Here is an 18648-nt window from a genome sequence, read left to right as displayed (position 1 = left end):
GCAATGCGGTCTCACTGCAGAGAAATCCAGCACAGTTAGCATAGTCATTGAGCAATCCATGGTGAGGCTCAGCCGGCTGCTGCCTCACCGCTCGTCTCTACTTAGTATTTGAACGGTAAATGTGAAAATTTAGCGATTTTGAAAAAAAAATCAAAGATGGTGAAGTTAAGTGGAAAATAACTTTAAAGTACAAATCATTAAATAAATATAACAGTTTAATTTATTTTTTCATTTGATATTTCCATGATGACAGGCACTGCCTCACCTGCCTCCCCTGAGTGCACGTCACTGTTCAAAATGACCTCGGGATGGGGAGTTTCAGAAGGTCCCGCCTTGTTCGTGACGTCACGCGAAGATGTCTTGCCTTGCTCGAGAATCAAAACAATGGCTTCAGATTCGGAGAAGATGCTTTCTTGTTATTCATCCAGTTATGAATATGATTCAAACAGTTCTGAAGCGGAAAGCATCAATGTTTGCAATTGATTAAAGAAGTCATTCCGTGTCATTTTGAGGCATCTGGACTGCAATGTAGTGTCCCAGAAATGGGCTGATTTGTCTGCTGCGAATTTGTGTCAGCTAGTATCAAATAGTAGTCTTTGTGCAACAAACAACGATTCACCGTCACGTTATTTATGTGTTTTGCTTCTAATTTCGCCATCAACACGGATCAACACAAAGCTTTCAGACCAAACAAAGTACCCAAAATGCATTGTGTGTTGCTTTCTCTGTCAGGGGCGTTCCAGACGTGACGTCACGCTAGGTATCGTCACCAACTCAAAAACAAGACTTCCTGAATATTCAGTGTGAGTCTTAAAACATAAAATATAGCTAGATGCGGTGGAATCTTTGTAAAATACGCTCAGTTGAAGTGATTTTACAAATTATGGACACAACTTGTCTGGAGGCGTTGGTTATCTTTTAAATCACGGTGCTTTGAAGTTAGTACATAAGAAATAAATAACACTGTTTATCTTTCGATGAGAAGGTTTCTTCAGCCGTCATCTGTACAAAAGTGAAGGTTTCGGACGTTTCGCCTCCTATCCAAGAGACTTCTCATCGATGGACCACTCCTGTACGACTGAGAGCTTACACAGACGCACTGTTTATCTTGACAAACTAGAAGTGCTGAATAAACATCAATTACTTCTCTTAGTTGACAGAGGGCACATCAACTGTTTGATAAGTGGGTGTTCCTGAGTTTAGTTTGCCAAAAAGCTTTGCTATTGCTAAATTGCTCAGGCTTTTGGTGCTAATATTAGCTGTGACTGCACTCGTGATTGGGCGCTTTGCATTGCTGTGGGAGACTTAATTTGAGCTGCTTAGGTGGTAATCAAACTCCTTAGAAATTATGCACAACACTCTACCTTTATCACTTGTGTTGTCAGGGCATTTTTGGAAGGTACATTATCTATTCATTGTGCCGAGGACTCTCAAAATGGGAACCAACCAAGCCCAACATAATGGCAGCCAATGCGCTTCAGGATGTGACTGACAGTTGTTTCCCCACCCTCAACAACTTGAACACAGGAAGCCAACACATCAAAGGGCTCCAGTGTTAGAAAAGGCAACCCATTGACAGAAACAATAAAGGCAGAGCTAAAAAAACGTGTTTAAAGAAAAATACTGCACTAAAATATCTGTAATTATTTAATCGCAATTAGACACCTCTAATTAAAGCAAAAGTTATGAAGACAAGTGATTTGAGGAAAAAAGCCATATACACCTTTTGGGCTCACATCCTGAAGTGGATAAATATCTTCAGAAGTCTTGCTTTTCTCATTCTTCCTTCATTTATTCAGTAGTTAACTATGCAAAAAGAGCTAAGTAGTTGCAATTTGGGGTGGAGAGTGGGCATGTCTTCTCTTCACATGTGCTCAATAGTCCGGAAATTATTCTAATCAAATATCTCTACTCATTTTACAGAACATTTTCGGACAGGGAGTGGGCAATTTTCGTCACATTAATTCTGTTATTATTTGCAGGGGCCGTTTGGTTTACGTGGACCCAAAGGCGCGAAAGGTTATCCTGGATCTGAGGGTCCTTCAGGACTTACTGGTTGGCCAGGATTACCTGGAAAACAAGGAAAACAGGTACTTATTAAAATCAGTGAGCATTTTTAAGACTTATGTGTACTGTAAATGTTAAATGTTTGTCATTGTAACATTACTCAATCATTGGAGATGACTTCTACAATTCATTCATATAATCCTGTTAAATTAATTTAGGCATTTCTTTTGGGAATTATATAATATCCCGCTGGATCTGTTCAGAGACTATCTTCTGCAGATGTGGTCACCATTTAACAGCTTAGAGTTTATTTTACACATGAGTTTCAATGTCGAGGAAAAAAACACAGCTTTGATTTGCAGTCAATTTAAGTCCTTAGCCTTTTCTTGTGCATTTGAGGTGCAAGTTAACCTTGTTGATGGGGAAAGTATTTATTTAAACAACTGGTATATTTACTCTATATTCTACCCTCTCCATTGCAAAAGGCATTGTGAAAATTAAAAAGAATAAAACAAATTCATTACAAAAAAGTAATAGCATGCATCACCCAGTCATTCAGGTAAACAAATCCGTACACTTAAAGGGCAACTGACGTCTCCAGACAAGTTGTGTCCATAATTTGTAAAATTGCTTCAAATGACTTCTACTGAGTGTATTTTATAAAGATTCCATCGCATATAGCTATATTTTACGTTTTAAGACTCTCACTGAATATTCCGGAAGTCTTGTTTTTGAGTTGGTGACGAGTCCTCACCCTACGTCACTGAAGGAACGCCCCTGAGTGAGATAGGACATACCTTGCATCACCTCAATGCATTTTGCGGTATTTTGTTTGGCCTGAAAACTTCGTGTTGATCCGTGTTGATGGCGAAATTAGAAGGAAAACATAAATAACGCAATGGTGAATCGTTGTATGTTACACCGAGACAACTATTAGATATTCTCTAACAAAAATTCCAAGGTGAAGAATCAACCAATTTCCAACGGAGCTCTGGCGCCATCTTCCGCATTTTCTGTGACGCTACACATCAGTCTTGATCACTCAAAAAGACCCGGAAAACCTTCTTTAATCGATTGCGAACATTTATACTTTCCTCTTCAGAACTATTTGAATCATATTCATAACTGGATGCGTAACAAGAAAGCATATTCTCCGATTCTGAAGCAATTGTTTTGATTCTCGAGCAATGCAAGACATCTTGACGTGACGTCACGAACTGGAGGCGGGACTTTCTGAAAATGCCCAATTCGCAGCTCAATTTTTGTGCAGATTTTGGACACTTTAAGTCATTTTTATTGGTGTTTTGCATTTGACTAAAAATATCAGCCTGCGTGTTTTGGGTATTTTAGATGCTATAAAAAGTTTTTCTGATGTCAGTTAGGAAACAAAAAAGTGATGTCGGTTGTCCTTTAATGATCAACTATGCCAGTTATTCGGCACCTATTCCGTTTTGGCTGGTATTGGAAGCTGGCTTTGTTGCACAAGTCCTGATGCCTACAAAAACACAATGATCATTTTGTCCAAAATTGGCAGTACGATGTTTCACTGGTATGGAGGTCTGCCCTCGCAGTACATAAGTCTTTGATTCTATTTTGGGCTCTGGGATTCCTGTGTATGCTTTGCATATTCTGCCCATGTCAGCATGGGTTTACTCCAGGTAATCCAGTTACACTTCCCATATTTCAAAAATGCACGGGTATGTTAATTGGGTATGTACATTGTCCTTAGATGTGATTGTGAGCACAAATTGTCTTTGTGTGCCTTGCGGTTGCCTGGCAATTAGTTTAGGTCAGGGGTCGGGAACCTATGGCTCTTTTGATGATTGCATGTGGCTCAAGAGGTTCTGCCGTGTTTCTAATTTGCAATTAAACAATGGCATCGATGAAACAGTTAAATGTCAGTGGCACTTTGACAAGCCCCATGCTACGTTAGCATTAATATACTTACAGTATGTGTGAGACAGCAGAAAGCAAGCGTGCAAACTCATAATAAAAAGTATCTGGTGCAGTGGATTAAACCAAACCGTGATGGAAGAACACATGGTTGATTCGATGGAGAACTGTGTACCTGCTGTGGCAGGTCATGCTTCTTCAGCAGCCTCAGGAATTCTGTACTGTGTTGGGCCTTTCTTAGGATGGAGTTTGTTTTGACCACTTCATGTCCTGGGAGACTGTGGTTCCCAGGAACTCTGAGGTCTCGACGGTTGACACAGGCCCGTTGGATAGTGAGACGGGCAACTGTGGTGAAGGGTGTTTATTGAAGTCCATGATCATCTCTACCATCTTGAGCATGTTCAACTCTTTGGTTGTGTTGGCTGCACCAGAGCTCCAGCTCCGACACGTGTCAGGGTCATCTCTGTGTCGCTGACACATGTGGCAGCACCACACGTTACATGAAAAAAAAAGAATCCTCCAGGTAGAAATTTAAAACTAATTGCGATTGTATTGCTGTTTCTTTAAAGGACAACCGACACCATTTTTTCGTTTCCTAACAGACATCAGAAAAACGTTTTATAGCATCGAAAATACCCAAAACACGCAGGCTGATATTTTTAGTCAAATGCAAAATACCAATAAAAATGACAAAAAAACTGGGGGAGATTCAGAAAGTCTCGCCCCCTTGTTCGTGACATCACGTCAGGATGCCCCTTCACAGATTCTGCCTTGCTCCAGAATCAAAACAATGGCTTCAAGAGTTCAGATTCGGAGAAAATGTTTTCTTGTTACTCATCCAGTTATGAATATGATTCAAATAGTTCTGAAGAACCTGAGAGTAGGGACCTATCATAGCTGTGTCCGGCGCCACCATGTCTGGACATTAGGGATATATAAATGGGGCCGATACGACCAGTCAGACTTTAGTTCGCTGACGAAGCCTCTTGGATAGGAGGCGAAACGTCCTAAACCTTCACTTTTGTACAGATGACGGCTGAAGAAACCTTCTCATCGATGGACCACTCCTGTACGACTGAGAGCTTACACAGACGTTCTGAAGAGGAAAGCATAAATGTTTGCAATTGATTAAAGAAGTCCTTCCGTATCAATTTGAGCCGTCTGCAAGCGATGAAACCGGTGAAGATCTGGACTCTGATTTAGCGCCCAGAAAATGCACAAGATGGCGCACAAGCTGCGTTTCGTCCAGTATATAAACCCGCTTATCAGAGCCGTAAAGCCACCCGTGATTGTTTAAAATCTGTGGCAGAACACAGGGGAGGTGGGTTTTACGCACACACACAAAGGAGACCGCCACACGAACATCAGATGTTGAGACGAGAGAGGAAGCTCCGAGACCGCTCCAGAGTAAAAAAATGACTTGGTGGAAAGCGGATGTGTGTCCGATCGGTTTGCTCCACTGATAAGGCGATTGCTCTCTTTCACCAGGTGAGCTCACAGTTAGCATACGGTGTGACTAAATGAGTAAACATGCATCAAACTTCCGCTATCCACTCTGGTTAGCTTCCTCGTTCGCCTCTGCTGGTTTACTGCTCCGCTCCGCTGGAAATGTCCGTTGGGAATTTTTGTAAACTTACACCTTCTTTATGCGTGTTACTGCAATTGGCTGCAACACACAACGATTCACCATCGCGTTATTTATGTAGTTTTCCTTCTTATTTCACCATCAACATGGTGTTTTCAGATGAAGCTGACACAAATTCCCAGCAGACAAATCAGCCCATTTCCAACGGAGCTTGGGCGCCATCTTGTGCATTTTCTGGGACGCTACATTGGTGTCCTGACGGCTCAAATTGATATGGGAGGACTTTTTTAATCGATTGCAAACATTTATGCTTTCCTCTTCAGAACTATATGAATCATATTCATAACTGGATGAGTAACAAGAAAGCATCTTCTCTGAATCTGAAGCCATTGTTTTGATTCTTGAGCAAGGCAAGACGTCTTGGTGTGACGTCACGAACAAGGGGGCGGGACCTTCTGAAACTGAAACTTTCTGAGGTCATTTTGAAGTAGTTTTGGGACACTTTAAGTCATTCTTATTGGTGTTTTTCATTTGACTAAAACATCAGCCTGCGTGTTTTGGGTAATTTAGATGCTATAAAACGTTTTTCTGATGTCAGTTCGGAAACAAAAAAAATGTGTCGGTTGTCCTTCAATGAAGGTGTGAGTTTTGAGGAACAACCTGTTTTAGATCTTCTTTTCCTTTCGGCTTTTCCCCTCAGGGGTCGCCACAGCGAATCAATGTCCTCCATCTATCCCGGTTTTGTGCATCCTCTTCCCTCACACCAGCTTCCTTCATGTCCTCCTTGACCACATCCATAAACTTCCTCTTGGGTCTTCCTCTCGGTCTCCTGCCTGGCAGTTCAAGGCTCAGCATCCTTTTCCCGATATAGTCGCTCTCTCTCCTCAGGACATGTCCAAACTATCTCAGTCTGGCCTCTCTGACTTTCTCTACAACGCCTCTAATATGAGTTGTCCCTCTAATGTACTCATTCCTGATCCTATCCAACCTGGTCACTCCCAAAGAAAACCTCAACATCTTTAGCTCTGCTACCTCCAGCTCTGCTTCCTGTCTTTTCTTCAGTGGCACTGTCTCCAGTCCAAACGTCATGGCTGGTCTGACCACTGTTTTATACACTTTTCCTTTCATCCTAGCTGAAACCCTTCTATCGCACTTCACACCTGACATTTTTCTCCAGCCGCTCCAGCCTGCCTGGACACGCTTCTTCACCTCTTTTCCACACTCTCCATTGCTCTGGACAGTTGACCCCAAGTACTTAAAATCCTCCACCTTCTTTATCTCTTCCCCCTGTAGCATCACTCTTGCACTTGGATCCCTCTCATTCACACACATATATTCCGTCTTGCTGCGACTGATCTTCATTCCTCTCCTTTCCAGGGCATATCTCCACATCTCTAGTTTCTCCGCCACCTGTTCCCTGTTCTCGCTACAGATCACAATGTCATCTGCAAACATCATGGTCCAAGGAGATTCTTGTCTAACATCGTCTGTCAGCCTGTCCATCACCATAGCAAACAAGAAGGGGCTCAGAACTGACCCCTGGTGGAGTCCTACCTCCACCTTGAATTCCTCAGTCATACCGACAGCGCACCTCACAACTGTCTTACAGTCATGATACATGTCTTGCACCACTCTGACATACTTTTCCGTTACTCCAGACTTCCTCATGCAATGCCACAGCTCTTCTCTGGGCACCCTGTCATACGCTTTCTCCAGATCTACAAAGACACAACGCAATTCCTTCTGACCTTCTCTGTACTTCTGTATCAGCATTCTTAATGCAAACACTGCATCTGTCGTACTCTTTTTTGGCATGAAGCCATACTGCTGCTCACAAATGTTCACTTCTGCTCTTAGTCTTGCTTCAACTACTCTTTCCCAGAGTTTCATTGTATGGCTCATCAACTTTATTCCTCTGTTGTTGGTACAACTCTGCACATCTCCTTTGTTCTTAAAAATGGGCACGAGTACACTTCGTCTCCATTCTTCAGGCATCTGTTCACCATCTAAGATCTTGTTGAATAACCCGGTCAGGAACACCACCGCCAACTCTCCAAGACACTTCCATACCTCGATTGGTAAATCATCAGGCCCGAGTGCCTTTCCCCCCTTCATCATCTTCAGCGCCCTCCTCACTTCATCCTTGCTAATGCTTGCTACGTCTTGGTCCACAACAGTCACGTCTTCTACTTTTTGTTCCTTCTCATTTTCCTCATTCATCAATTCTTCAAAGTACTCTTTCCATCTTGCCATCACACTACTGGCACCTGTTAATACATTGCCATCTCTATCCTTAATCAATCTGCTTTAGATCAAAAATAAAAATGCATTAAAATCACTTTTGTTATCAAATATTGCCTTTTTCTCAGGGCCAGCGAGGCTCGGTGGGACCAATCGGTCCTGCTGGACATGCAGGTCCCCGGGGGATTGGAGGACTCCCAGGAAAACCAGGAGAACTAGGACCACCGGGTCTGAAGGTTAAAATAACAGCCGAAATATTTGACATACTATATTTGTATTATGTAAAACATCTTTTCTGATCTTTTTTGACATGACTAATACTTTTGTTGGTCTAGGGTGAGATTGGCCCACTAGGAGATCGGGGATTGTCGGGCCTTAGAGGACAAGAGGGGGCAACAGGTGATCAGGGAATGAAGGGTGAGACAGGACCCAAAGGGCAACCAGTGAGTACCTTTGAAATTAGTTTAGTTAAAGCAAAGTTGGTCTTGAATGCAGCTGTGACTGCCTGTTTTTTGATGCCGTTGAAAATGAAAGTCAACCATTGCAACTACTTTACATGTTAACTGTACTCTGTATATACCCTATTTTCCACACTTTGAGATGCATCGGAGTATATGGTGAACCTTCAATGAATGTCCTATTTAAAAAAAAACAGTAATGGGCACACTGAATTTTAAGGCTCATAAAATAGAAGCTCTATCACGGCCTGCAGTTATGTTATATGTCCACAAGATACCGCTATGCCTAAGCAAACATTACAACAAAATACAATAAAGCTTTATTTATATTGATCTTTCAAAATAAATCTAAGAAAATATATCTTAATATTAGGACTTTTGAGAAAACCAATTGCTTTTAAGTGCAACTTGTAGTCTGGAAAATACAGAACATAAACTTTGGCTGATTGATTACATTATTTGTTATTAATAGTGTATGGCAGCACAGTGATTAAAGTAGTTACCACATGTGTCTCACAGTTCTGAGGTTCTGGGTTGGAATTCTGGCACTGACCTTTGTTTGTTGAGTTTGGATATTATCCCTGTGCTTCAAAGAGTTTTCTTTGGTACTCTGGCTTCCACACACATTCCAAAATCATGCATGTTTGAGAAATTAAACACTGTCAAAAAAACGGTATAAATGAGAGTGTGAATGTTTGTTTGGCTACATTTGGCAATCAATCCGGGATGTACCCCACCTCTTTCCCTATGATTCTACCACTTGGTGGCATAGAAGAAAAATGTAATGATCAGCGTGACAACTGAAATAAAAACATTTCCTAGAATACATACCCCAATGGCCTTGCTGTTCAGTGTAATAGGACTACAGCCCAAATACTACAAGTTAACTTAATTAATTTTATGTACCCCATAACCTAATTTGATTCATCAGATTCAATGAGATGAGCAGAAAAAAAGACTCTTGAGACAAGTGTTATAGTTTCAGGTCATATGAACAACAAATCAGCATGTACACATTTATTGTTCAATGAAATAATAATAATAATAATAATAATAATAATAATAATAATAATAATAATAATAATAATAATAATAATAATACATTTCATTTGTAAGCGCCTTTCAAAACTCTCAAGGTCACATTACAGTCACAGGATGTTTTTCTGCGGGTGAGCAGCGGCAGCCACACGCGCCAGCGTTCACTCAACCAGGAATAACTCAGATAGAAAGCGAGCCACCTAGCTAACAGCAAGCCGGCTAGATACCTAGCCAGCCAGAAAGCTAATATATAGTCAGATAGACAGCAAATCGATAGCAAGCTTGTTAGACAGCTAAATAGCTAGATAGCTAGTCACAGATCACTTTTTTTTCTGTGGGTGAGCAGCGGCAGCCACACACGCCAGCGTTCACTCAACCCGGAATAACACAAATAGATAGAAAGCTACCCAGCTAGCTAACAGCTAGCTGGCTAGATCACCTAGCCAGCTAGATAGGTAATAGATAGCCAGCTAGATACCTAATAGATAGCCAGCTAGATAGCTAATAGACAGCAAATAGATAGCTAGCTAGGTAGCCAGCTAAATAGCGAGATAGCTCGTCACAGAATGTTTTTTTTTTTCTGTGGGTGAGCAGCGGCCGCCACACGCGCCAGCGTTCACTCAACCCGGAATAACTCAAATAGAGAGCTAGCGAGATAGCTAATAGATAGCCAGCTATATAGCAAATAGACAGCAAATAGATAGCTAGCTAGGTAGCCAGCTAAATAGCTAGATAGCTAGAAATGACACTGGATTAGTGTCTGCATAAACAATTGTTTGTTGTGTGTGTGTGTGTGTGTGTGTGTGTGTGTGTGTGTGTGTGTGTGTGTGTGTGTGTGTGTGTGTGTGTGTGTGTGTGTGTGTGCGTGTGTGTGTGTGTGCGTGTGTGTGTGTGCGTGCGTGCGTATGTGTGTGTGTGCGTGCGTGTGCGTGTGTGTGTGTGTGCATGTGTGTGTGTGCGCGCGTGTATATGCGTGTGCGTGTGTGCGTTTTACATTCTAAACATTTTTCTTTTATGTAATAATAATAATACATTTTAATTCAAGTGCCTTTACAGTGTCCTTGAGAGTACAGTGACAAGCAAAGATACAATAATAAATGAAATACAACAATAAAATAAAATACAATGTACTGTACATGTTGTAAAATTGCTCTCTAATTATAGCCCTTGAGACTCAAATAATAATAATAATAATAATAATAATAATACATTTAATTTCTAAGCGCCTTTCAAAACTCTCAAGGACACTTTATTAGCTCTGCAAAAATAAACTTCAGACTTTTCCATCCTAAATTGATTTAAAAAATATTCTCAAGACTTCAGATGGAATTTCTCTCGGTCAAGCCAAGTTATGTAAGATTCTCACACTCCAGAGAGCCGGAAAAAAAGGTGCTTCACTTTTCTTATGTAACTTCTCAAAAAAACAACATTCAGTCCTTTGCTCTCCGCTCTCTTTCCGCATTTTCTCCATTGATGTTAATGTAACAGAGACCAGACTTCAGCCCTCGAGTCAGATCCTTTTTCACGATTTAGTGAATACAATTTCTTTTTGGCCTAGCAACGAAAATTGATCTGTCTCGAGGATGTGGATGTCTTTCTGGATAAACATTGTGGCTGCCACCCTGGACAGACACAGACAGACAGACCTCAGACAGGCACTGAAACCCCAAACGAGTGTGTGCGTGGTTGTATGGGTAATGAAATTTGGCTGGGACTTGTGTTGATTCAGACATGAACCATTCTGCATATCCCCTAATTAGAACATAATTCAGGCAGTAAAGGGTTAAAATGTAGAGAGGTTATTGAAAGGACAGCATATGATGTTTCCAATATATATCATGTGATGGCTTTGTTTAAAAAAAGGAAATCAGCATATATGCAAACTCAGTTGCACGCTCATTTTTTTAAATGTGTAATATCCCTCATCCTTCATGATTTAACCTGTATATGAATGTTATTTCGCCAGGGAGAAGCAGGTCATCAAGGGATGCTTGGTTTGCAGGGATTTCCAGGTCCAATGGTAAAAAAAAAATCTACTCATCCAAGGATGTATGAAAGATGTTATCAACTTCAGACTACACAATTCTTATTTTGTCGAGATATTCTCTTTTGCCTTAGGGTCCAAATGGTGATGTGGGATTGAAAGGTTTCCTTGGTCCGAAAGGCCCAATGGGTACTCTGGTAAGCTTTGTGCAGATAATATCAAACTCACACCAACATACTGGTGTTCCATCACAACACGAATACTGTTCATGGGTTGTCTTTTGACTCTGTTTTGAGAAAGCTCAAGTATTGGGAGGAATCCTCCGGCCAAGCAATGTAATAATAATAATAATAATAATAATAATAATAATAATAATAATAATAATAATAATAATAATAATAATACATTTTATTTCAAGCGCCTTTCAAAGCTCTCAAGGACACTTTGCAGTCACAGACAGGCATAGAAACAATAATAAATAAAGTACAATTATAAATAGAAACAAGAGGTAGAGCTACACAGAAAATGCAATTTTAAATAGGTGGGTTTTGAGATGGAATTTGAAGGTGGGAAGAGAATCGATGTTACGAATGTTGGGAGGAAGTGAGTTCCAGAGTTTGGAGGCAGAGCCGCTGAAAGCTCTGTCCCCCATCGTGCTGAGATGGGCAGGGGCGGGGGGTAACACAGAGGTGGAGGGAGGAAGAGGATCTGAGGGAACGAGAGGGACTAGAAATTTGAAGAAGGTCAGATAGGTAGGGGGGCAAGGTTATGGATAGCTTTAAATGTATAAAGAAGAATTTTAATCAGAATCAGATCAGGATCAGAATCAGAATCAGAAGGGATTTGTTTCCGGTCGAACACACTGCACTAGTATCATCAGCAAAAAAATTGCAAGGAGGCACTATACAATTGCATTTGGGCTACTGTTCAAAGAGTTAATGGCTTGGGGGAAGAAGCTGTTTAAATGTCTGCTGGAAAGTTGATTCTTTATTTGACCGGGAGCCAGTGGAGCTCTTGGAGGACGGGGGGTGAAGTGGTGAAAGGATGAGGTTCTGCTGAAGAATTCTGGACTAGTTGAAGTTTGTGGAGAGGTTTCTGAGGGACACCAAGGAGAAGTGCATTGAAGTGAACAGGATATGTAATGTAAATTGTATTGCATAGAAAGAGATAAGCCATGCTAAAGACTAACTTATTTCAGGGATTCGCTGGACCGGTGGGGCCTGAAGGAAAGATGGGCCCAACAGGAAAACATGTAGGTTATTATGTTTGATAAAATTAATTTATTATATTCTGACAAATAGATGGATTTGATCATTAGATCTTGTATAAAAGAGATATGGTGTTATTTTCTACAGGGGCCGCGAGGTCCAAGAGGAAGCAGTGGTGAAATGGTAAGATCTTATTCCAATCAAAAAGCTAAAAATGTTTGATTACAACTGACACTATGTGTGATTATATCATGATTATTCTCTCTTGAGGCATCATACTTGATGTCAACAGCTTTCTCATTGCAAAATCACTCCTGCATTCATTGTGCAACCTCAAAGCAGTTTGTGGCTGTAAATTGAACTTTGGCTGCAGATTGCATTTCAAGATGGTCTGTTCGATTTATTTTATGTGCCATTAGAATCACAGTGAGAGAAGGTATTTGCTGTATTTGGATTGGATTGGATTGGATTGGATATGCCTTTATTAGTCTCACAGTGGAGAAATTTGCAGACATTATATGCAAGCACTGTTGTGATCCTTTGCCAATTTTTTAGCATGACTGTATAGTCACTTTATCCCAGAGTGTAGTAATGCACAGGTGAGTCTTGGTCAGTCTGAATAAACAGCACCTGTATGTACAGACATACTGTGACGTAATTGCCTATCCCTGCGTCTGAAGAAATTGTACAAACATTTTTATTTTTAAATACAGGACATTCGACGTAAAAGCTTGGCCAAAACAAACATGAATCAAACCTCTGGAGTACACTGATTCACTGTGGTGACCCCAGTCGGGAACAGCCCAAAGGAAAAGAAGACAGTACATTCCAGATGTGGGCATTCTGTTAGACAAAGGGAAGGTCCCTCTGTCAGCCGATCAATAATGCTGTGCAATCAATTAATCAGGGATCTGTAATTAATTGATGTAATTAATCTATTTTGGTGTCATGTAAAAATTACAAAGAAAACCCAAATTTTCATTTTAAATGTATTACATTATTGAGGCAGATTAAAAAATAAACACAATGTTACATTTCAAATGAATTTATTGTTATTCAGTAGACTTGGACAGATGCAGTCCGAACCATTTCCTTTCTGCTGTATTTGAGACGACCGGTAGTCAAAGTCCTACAGGCTACGTTTAGTGTCACCCACGAGGTGGCATTTGTGTTTGTTTTTGAGTGCCCTGTGATTTGTTGGCGACCTGTTAATAATAATAATAATAATAATAATAATAATAATAATAATACTAATAATAATAATAATAATGATAATAATGATGATAATAATGATAATAGTAATGATAATAGTAATAATAATAATAATACATTTCATTTATCAGCACCTTTCAAAACGTTCAAGGTCACTTTACAGTCACAGGATCAGTTTGTCTGTAGGTGAGCAGCGGCAGCCACATGCGCCAGCGTTCACTCAACAGGGAATAACTCAAATAAAATAGATCAAGTTAGCTAGCTGGCTAATAGATAACTAATAGCTAGCTAGCTAGACAGCTAATAGATAGCAAATAGACAGCAAATAGATAGCTAGATAGGTAGCCAGCAACAGTGACCCATTTTTTCCCGAGTGTTCAGGGTGTCCCCAGCCTACTGACAGAAGACAGTTGGGATTGGCTCCATCGCCCCTGCAACCGAGTGAGGATAAAAGGGTCTGGACAATGAATGGATAAATGTTTTTTGTTGTTGTAAATCTTCAAAGAATTACAAAATAAAAATAAAATAGGGCAAGGGAGCGTTAGAAAGTGCTTCGGTTAACTTAAGTAAAGTACTCAACACTGAACTTGGTTCAGATAATAAACAATAAATAAAACAGACCCTTAAAGGACAACCGACGCCCCGGACAAGATGTGTCCATAATTTGTAAAATCATTATTTTACAAAGATTCCACCGCATATAGCTATATTTTACGTTTTAAGACTCACAATGAATATTCAGGAAGTCTTGTTTTCGAGTGCGTGATGATTCCTGACGTGACGCCACATCAGGAACGCCCCTGACCGAGAAAGCGACACGCAACGCATTTTGGGTACTTTGTTTGGTCTGAAAACCTCGTGTCGATCCGTGTTGACGGCGAAATTAGTAATTAGAAATTATTGTATTGATAAAGAAATTATGTGTATTGAATGTGGGGAGTTGTTGTTTTACTGCTGTTCACAGTTTTGTAAAATGTTCACAGAAATTTGCCATGTTTTTAGGGGCCCCAAGGACCACGTGGAAGTCCAGGACCCAGAGTAAGTTTGTTTCAATTTCAAATGTCAACATGAATTGCCAGGTTATGTGACCCACACATCTTGTAAAAAAGTTGGAATTTGACGGAATACAGTTCAAGGTCTGGAGAAGCATGAAAAATGGAAACTCTTGTCTGGGCGATTAACATATGTCTCCAAGACTGCTACAACAGCTCTCTTTTCTTGAACAAAACAATATGAACGTGATGAAATACATCAGAGGGTAAAGCCACAAAAACGTTTTTAAATACGTCAACGAACAAGCAAATCACAATAACCTCCCTTATCAGGATTTCCCTCATATATATGGTAAAAACACCACCATGGGTGCTTTTGGATTGGATTGGATGTACCTTTATTCGTCTTGCACTGGAGAAATTTACATTTCACAGCAGCAAAGTTATGAATAGAAGAGGAAAGGAAAGAAAGATGTAGAAAAACAAAATATAGGAGCTGCTGGAAAGGCAGCCACTCTCGTGGCGCCATCTTGAAGTATACAAAACAAAAACAAACCTAAATAACAAATAATATGACAACACTTTTAGTTTTACTGAACTGACAGGTAACTAAGCGCTACCTGCTGCAAAACTGTGACAGGGTTTTTGCTTTCTGGACCAGGATTTGTTACCTCAGCCGGTCCGTCATTCGCAAGCTGCCTGACCACCTGTCCATCATCGTCAGTCCATTATTATTTCAAGCCAAATCCATTACTTTATTTGTGCATTACTAGTTGGTTAACCACCACTTTTTAAAACTGTCGGCAAAGTGTTAAAACTGTCGGCAAAGTGAAGGGCAGCGGTGGGCGCGTTAATAAATTTGGCCAATCTCTCATTCATTATTTCCCAACAAGCTGTCATCATTAGCCCGTCAGTATTGTAGTCTGTCAGTTGTCACTACATCACACACAAGCGGAGCACAAGCCACCACACAGCCAAATAAAGTTAAAAAAACAAGACACACACACACACACACACACACACACACACACACACACACACACACACACACACACACACACACACACACACACACAACACACGCACACACAGTATGGTGATTGATGAAATAAAAACAATGTAGGACAATATCATTGGGATCTGTAGGACGAAAAATTATGCCACACACAAAGTGGGACCTCGGCTTAATTGGTTCCCATACAGTGTGTAAGGCGAAAAGTGTGTATCTCAAAAATTAATTTCCCATAGGAAACCGTTAAAATGAGAATAATCCGTTCCCAGGTGTCCATAAAATATAATTTTCAACTAAATAAGCCTTAAAACTAAAAACAATTTACCCTATTCTATGTATAATAAATGGGCTATTGTATTGTAATGAAATAAATACACTGCACTGTATAATAAAGGACTTTTATTTAACTTTGTGATGGTCGTTGATGGCTGGATGGAATGGGGTTCCGACTTCTCTTCCTGTGTTATGAAATTCTGGTTAGGCATCTTTTTCCAAAAAAGGCTGGTCTCATCAGCATTAAATACTTGCTGAGGAACATAGCCTTCTTCTTTCACCAAGGAATGACCGCTTGTAGGCTTTGGCAGCTTTACTGTCAGAACTGGCTGTCTCACCATGACGAGTAACGCAGTGAATCCCTGTACGGCGCTTAAAGTTTTCGAACCATCCGTTGCTAGCTTTGTAATCATCAATAAACGGCGAACTTCCAGGTTGCTGCATGACGATATCCGAGTGAAGTTGCCGTGCTTTCTCGGTGATAGTATCCTCACTCACACGGTCCCCTGTGAGCTGATTTTTGTTAATCCAAATTAACAGAAGTTTTTGAAGCTCGGACAGCACGGAAACACCTTTAGCAACGCACGCACCTTTAATAGCTTCTTTGTTGCGAAGGATGGTAGCAATTGTGGACTTAGCATATTGCCACTGGGCCGTGAAGTCAGACAAACGCACACCTCGTTCGTGTTTCTCAATGGTCTCCTTCTTCTCAGAGAAAGGGGTTGTGGAAAGGTAGACCGGCTGTGACGCTGTTCGGTCGTGTGGATTGGTGTTCTTCCGCCGAAGATTACTCCGCCAGCCGTGGTGGGGCGGCGCCCCGTGTGTATCCCGAAAAGTAGTGTGCATGCCAAGGTTTAATTTTCATAAATTTAACGTTCTTAAACCGAAAAATTTGCAAGGCAAGGTGTTCGTAAACCGAGGTCCCACTGTAGTTTCCTTTACCGACTGGGACAAGCTAAAAAAGGAACATGCTTGGAAAATAAGAACTAAGATTATCAGCCATCATAACCACAGGTCACCAGATTGATGAGCAATGTTTATTGTGTTTTTCCTTGTTGAAGGATGTGGAGCCTTTCCTCTATTTCATCCATTCACTCATTGTCTGCTGCTTATCCGATGTTCAGTCGCAAAGGCAGCAGCTTCAGTCAGGAAGCCCTGATTCCCTCTCCCCAACCACTTCTTCCAGCTCTTCTTGGAGGATCCCGAGGCATTCCCTCGCCCGCTGGGTGACATAGTGTCTCCAGCGTGTCATCGGTCATCCCCGGGGTCTTCTGCTGTTAGGGCATGACCGGGCAACACCTCATCAGGAATGCGTTCCGGAGGTATCCTAATCAGATGGACAAGCCTCATTTGGCTCCTCTCTATGTGTAGGAGAAGAGCCTCGACTCTGAGCCCATAAACGAGCTGCTCACCTTATCTCTAAGGCAATGCCCGGACACCCAACAGAGCGAACTCAGTTCGGCCGCTTGTATCCGGGATCTTTCTGTCACAACCCATAGCTCATGACCATACATGAGTATTGGAACATAGATCGACTGGTAAATTTACAGCTTTGCCTTTTGGCTCAGCTCCTTCTTCACCATGACAGGTCGGTACAAAGTCTGCATCAGAGCAGATGCCACAACAATCCACCTGTCAATCTCTCGCTGCCTCCTATCCTCATTTGAGTAGAAGACTCCCAGATACTTAAAACTCCTCTGTTGGCTGCCGCCCAGCTCACATCGCACCTAACCCCTTTGACCCCTCCCATGGATGGTGAGCCCTTGAGGAAGGAGACCCATGTTGCCCCTTTCGGCTGAGCCCGGACCCTGTGGATGTAGGCCCGTACACCAGGCGCTCGCCAACAAGCCCCATCTCCAGGCCTGGCTCCAGAGAAGGACCTAGTGACCCGCGTCCGTGCAAGGGGGAGTCGGTTCCAATTATGGTTCTCATCATAATGGGCACTATAAGCCCTGCTTTGTCTGGTACCTCACCATGGCCATGCCATGGGTCACCCTGCCAGGGGCACAGATCCCCAAACAGCTTAGCTCAGGGGTGGGCAAACTTTTTGACTCGCGGGCCGCATTGGGTTCTAAAATTTGACAGAGGGGCCGGGCCAGGAGCATTTGGAGGGAGTGTTTGGGCCGGAAATACTAAAGCATTAAAGGACAACCGACGCCTCCGGACAAGTTATGTCCATAATTTATAAAATCACTTCAAATGACTTCGACTGAGCGTATTTTACAAAGATTCCACAGCATATAGCTATAGTTTACGTTTTAAGACTTGCGCTGAATATTCATGAAGTCTTGTTTTCTAGTTGATGACGATCCCCATGTGACGTCACGTTTGGACCGCCCCTGACCGAGAAAGCGACACACAATGCATTTTGCGGTACTTTGTTTGGTCTCAAAACTTCGTGTTGATCCGTGTTGATGGTGAAATTAGAAGGAAAACACACAAATAACGCTATGGTGAATCGTTGTGTGTTGCACCAAGACAACTATTTGATATTTGCTGACACAAATTCCTAGCTGACAAATCAGCCCATTTCCAACGGAGCTTGGGCGCAATCTTCTGCATTTTCTGGGTGCTACATTGCTGTCATTGACGGCTCGAATTGATATGGGAGGTTGCATTGTGCACTACAATGACAATCCACTACTGCAGCAAAATCTGCAGCCATGCACATTTACCGTAAATTAAGTAAGGTAGCATTTGTAGTATTCTTGATTTAAAAAAAAACTTTATACTTTGTGACAATGT

At 41.4% G+C, this 18648-nt stretch overlaps 1 protein-coding gene across 7 annotated transcripts in view; it reads left to right on the top strand.

Moving 5' to 3' along the window:
- Positions 1-18648, top strand: part of col24a1 (collagen type XXIV alpha 1) — a 158550-nt gene that overhangs the window by 127322 nt on the left and 12580 nt on the right. For 4 of the 7 annotated variants that reach the window (XM_089000674.1, XM_089000678.1, XM_089000673.1 and 1 more), the window contains 9 exons: positions 986-1072; positions 1983-2090; positions 7855-7962; positions 8062-8169; positions 11189-11242; positions 11341-11403; positions 12405-12458; positions 12562-12597; positions 14629-14664. In XM_089000674.1, the coding sequence (XP_088856800.1) occupies positions 986-1072; positions 1983-2090; positions 7855-7962; positions 8062-8169; positions 11189-11242; positions 11341-11403; positions 12405-12458; positions 12562-12597; positions 14629-14664 (654 nt within the window). The remainder of the gene's footprint in view (positions 1-985; positions 1073-1982; positions 2091-7854; positions 7963-8061; positions 8170-11188; positions 11243-11340; positions 11404-12404; positions 12459-12561; positions 12598-14628; positions 14665-18648) is intronic. The other 3 variants (XM_089000676.1, XM_089000677.1, XM_089000675.1) reach the window with 1 other exon arrangement.

The sequence above is a fragment of the Hippocampus bargibanti genome, linkage group LG07 (assembly GCF_051943395.1).
Source record: "Hippocampus bargibanti isolate YZ-2025 linkage group LG07, ASM5194339v1, whole genome shotgun sequence".
NCBI classification, from domain to species: Eukaryota; Metazoa; Chordata; class Actinopteri; order Syngnathiformes; family Syngnathidae; genus Hippocampus; species Hippocampus bargibanti.
This window is presented reverse-complemented; position numbering and strand designations above follow the sequence as displayed.